The 4,340-nt window shown below is 45.0% G+C and overlaps 1 protein-coding gene across 1 annotated transcript; it reads right to left on the bottom strand.

The window, feature by feature from the left end:
* Nucleotides 1-2,817: 2,817 nt before the first annotated feature.
* On the bottom strand, nucleotides 2,818-3,884 carry LOC116150472 (C1q-related factor-like). Its single transcript, XM_064479220.1, has one exon. The coding sequence runs from the start codon at nucleotides 3,882-3,884 to the stop codon at nucleotides 3,108-3,110; it is 777 nt and encodes a 258-aa protein (XP_064335290.1). The 3' UTR covers nucleotides 2,818-3,107.
* Between the last annotated feature and the right edge of the window lie 456 nt (nucleotides 3,885-4,340).

Genomic DNA, 4,340 nt, shown 5'->3' with positions numbered 1-4,340 from the left:
AAATTTTTCAATGTGAGAAGGATTTAGATTCTGAAGTGAATATAGCACATGCAGTTGAACATAGATCTTGTCTCAATCGTATCATAGTCCTGACCATTCTTGAAAAAAAAATCTGAAAATTGTTCATCTGTTCAGAAAACCTACACATCTGCTAAAATTGACATCCCAAACTCAACTATTTCCCTTAGTCAGAGCAGCAAAATTCCATTCACCAGCAATTTCCCGTAATGCAACACAGACTTATTAAATATCAGACGGCTTTTTCTACTGTTGCAAATTGTAAGGCATTTGTGTTTTCAGAGAATATTTTATGGAGAACAGACCTAAGAAGAACACTTGACATAAGAAAAATACAGAAAACTAACTACTGCTTAAGGTTTATTTACACTGAAACATGTTGATAACCACCCTATATCGAGGAAATGGTGTTACCTAGGCCAACATCCACAATGGTGTGTGTATTTACTTTCTGTAAGTCCATTGGTTGAGCTGACTGTGCTAATTTATTTATCAGAGGCTTATCAATGTAATTAGGTTAAAATGGTGTCCCCAATGCAGCTACATGACCCCAAAATATCTGAATATGTATGAATATAGAATGACAAGTAGCACCACAAGGTATTTTTTAATAACAACAACAACAACAAAAGGAATAGATCCAAGTACCTGAGATGCTCAAAGGAAAGACATTTTGCTGGGACTCTGGAGCCAGAGACAGTATATTGTTTAGGGTTTTGAATTATAATCAGATGGAAGGGGAAATCCTTTGACATTTCCTAGAAATCATGAGTCTTGATATGAATAGAAGAAGCGGGGTTGTTGTAGACCATGGGAAGTTCAGGGTGACAGAAAAGTCCTTGGAAGGAAGCCATCTTGTTGGAGAGGGTGGTGTCTAGCAAGGCAGGCATCTAAGCTTATCCTATGGAGGAGGAGCTTAGCACATTAGATTAGAAGCTAGTAGATTCAGTGACAGAATAATGGATTTAGGAAGAACAAAGTGCATGCAATCATATTATATACTCCAGGAGAAAAATATATTTATCCCTCCAAGACTTTGATTGATTATGAACACACAGAGGCATTTAGTGGGGGTTTGGAAGAAATACCATGTGAATTCACTTATTCATTTCTTTTCTGTTTTGTTAATTTATCCTTATATTTCCTCATTTCTACTCTTGGTGTTTACTTGTTCTTTTATCTACTTCGTGATTTAGAAACATTTCACGGTTTTGTTTGTTTGCTTGTTTCTACTGTTAGTGCTTCTAGAGTGAACTTAAGGATGCAAATTTCTCTCTAACCACTGATGTATTTTTCTTTATCATTGGTTCAAATATTTCTAAATTCCCTCTGTTATTTCTCCCTTAATCCAGGAGCTATTTACAAGTGTATAGCTTAACTTCCAGGCTTTTGAAAATTGTCCATATTCATTCTTTCTTTTGTTAATAACTTCTAGCTCAACTGGACTAGAGTAAGAGAACGTAATCTAAACTTTTTATGTCTTTTAACATTTGTTGAGGTTTGCTTTATGACCTAGCATATAACTTTTTTAGTAAATATTCCATATGCTGAAAAGAATTAAATTCTCTATTTGTTGGGTGCAAACTTCCATGCATGTCAATTAGGTAAACACTTCAAATTGTATTTCTCAGATCTCTTATTTTTCCTGATATTTTCTTTTTTTTCCTGTTCGCCTTTGAAGGAGATATACTCAGCTCTTCATGATTTGCAGATTTGCTTAATTGTGAGTTTTTCTATTTCTCCACTTAATTCACCAAACTCTCATATGATATCTTTCAGAATAATTATTGCTGAATTTTGAAATTCTCCTTGTAGTCTGACTTCTTTATCATTGTGAAAGATACTTCATTATTTCCAGGTTTTTTTCTTTCCTGAACATCTACATTGTTTTATATTACTATAAATATACATCAGGGTTTTTTTTGTTGTTGTTGTTGGTTAGTGTTTGTACCACATATCTCTTTTTTCCTTTTGCTTTCAACATTTCAGTATTTTACATGTAAGGTTAGAATATTGTGAGCCACATATAATTTAATTATGCTTTTTAATATCGCCTGAAAATATCAGTCTTTTTCTTGAAAAATGTATTACAATTAACTTAATGAAATTACTGACATAGTTAAGTTTATATCTGTCATTTAACTTTTTTTTTTTTTTTTAATTTGACCCACTGGCTCTATACTCACTTTGTCTTTCATTACGTTTCTTGGGCTGATGAGACTTTTAAAATTATTTTATTTTTCCTTTGTTCATTATGTATATTTGGATCATTCTTTTAGTCCTTATTTAGAAATTATATGTATCCTTGATATATTGTATTCTTAAAAATACTTCTATAATTTTCTAATAATAATGGAACATTAGAACACATTAATTCCATTTACCCCCTCCTGTTTCTTTTCTTTAAAAAAAAATCATGTGATTTTTGCCCCACTTTTGTTGAGATATAATTGACATATACCACTGCATCAGTGTAAGGTGTACAACATAATGATTTGACTTAACATACATCATGAAATGATGGCCACAGTAGTTTTAGTGACCATCCATCATCTCTTACAGATACAAAGAAATAGGGAAAAAAAGGAATTTTTTTTTTAAGGGGTGGAAGTGTTTTTATTATAGCTTTGGTCAGAGGGGGCGCAGCCGGGCTGGGGCTGTAGGGAGTTCTGGGAAGCTACCCGACCCTAACCCACCCCTCCCCCAGGCAGCACCACTCCAGATCAGGTGGGCAACGCATGGAGCGGGGAGCGACCCCATCGAGACCTCTCCCCAAGCTGGGGTGGGCTGGCAGGCAGGGTGGGCAATAAACAATCCTATTGTACAAATATACAGCGCGGGCCGGATGGAGCAGAGGTGGTCAACACCGCCTCCCGGGGGCCGGGAAGGGCGCGATGGACCCGGCTCTGCGGCGAGCCGGCGGGAGGGCTAACTGCGGCCCAGGCGGTGGCGAAGGCAGGCCGGGGGTGTCATAGCCGGGAGGGCCTGCAACCGCGACGGGCAGCGAGGGGGTGGCTGGGGACGCGTCATTCTCTACCCCGACGGGAGGAACCCCGTAGGGGACAGGGGATGGAGGGGTCGCGGGGAGCTCAATCCGAATAGATGATGAAGCCGGAGAATGTGCTGTATTTGTTGCTGTTGCCGCCGTGCGCTTTGCCTCCGTTGAGCTTGATGAAGACCTCGTCGCCCGCGTCCAGGTGCAGGATCACGCTGTGGCTGGCATAGTCGTAGTTCTGGTCTGCGTCCTGGGCAATGGCGCTGGCCCGCACCTGGCCGTTCTTGCAGAGGTCCGCCCACATACTGGTGCCGTCGCCGCCGCGCATGAGAACGTGGTAGGTGAAAACGTAAGTGCCGGGAATGTTGCATGTAAACTTGCCGCTGGTCGCATCATAGTTGTTGCCTAGGTTGGTGACCATGTCCTCGAACTTGAGCACCTTGTAACCCTCGTGAGGGTTCTTGAGGCCGGCGTAGAAAGCCACACGCAGCACCGTGGTGTAGGAAGCCGTGCTGATGGCGCCGCTGCCCCCCTCGTCCGGCAGCTCGGGAGGGCCGGTCTTGCTCGGCTCACCCTTCTCGCCAGGTGGCCCCACAGGGCCTGGAGGACCCGGGTTCCCGGGGGGCCCAGGAGGGCCGGGCTTGCCTGTGCGGCCCGGCTTCCCCTGCAGGCCCTGCACCAGCGTGGAGGGCGGGGGCGCGCCGCTCTGCTCGCTCAGGGTGTCGCCGCCGTCAGGCCTCCTGCCGGCGCCGGGGCCCCGCGCGGCGTAGGGGTCGCACACCATGCGGCAGGTGCCCAGCATTTCATAGTGGCCATCTGGGCCGCCCGAGCTCACCAGCACAGGAATGAGCACCACCAGCACCAGCAGCATCACCACGCCTGTGGCGGCCGCCAACAGCATCTTCCGGCGGGCGCGGAGCCACCTGGCCGCGTGGTCCGGTTGATGGTGCCGGTGGGCGGGGGGCGCGGGCGGGGCGCCCGCGCTCAAGGGCGGTCCGGCAGGGCTGCGTGCGTGGGGCCGGGCCCGGGGCGCCACGCTGCGCTGGTTGCACTGCTGAGCCTAGCCGCCGGCTCCTGCCTCGCGCCTCCCTCCCACTGGGCGGCAGAACTGATCGCCAAGGCCACCGCCTCCAGGAATATTTTTTTCTTGATGAGAACTCTTAGCATTTACTCTCTTAACACCTTTCATTTATAACATACAGCAGTGTTAACCATCTTTATCATGTTGTACATTACACTCCTAGTAACTACTTCTCTTATAACTGGAAGCTTGTTCCTTTTGGCTACCTTCATCTAATTTTACTCCCCGCCACTCCCTGACTCTGGT

The sequence above is a fragment of the Camelus dromedarius genome, chromosome 26 (assembly GCF_036321535.1).
Source record: "Camelus dromedarius isolate mCamDro1 chromosome 26, mCamDro1.pat, whole genome shotgun sequence".
Lineage (NCBI taxonomy): Eukaryota > Metazoa > Chordata > Mammalia > Artiodactyla > Camelidae > Camelus > Camelus dromedarius.
This window is presented reverse-complemented; position numbering and strand designations above follow the sequence as displayed.

Coding starts and splice junctions, on each gene's coding strand:
- LOC116150472 (XM_064479220.1), bottom strand. CDS start 3,884: ATGCTGCTGGTGCTGGTGGTGCTCATTCCTGTGCTGGTGAGCTCGGGC.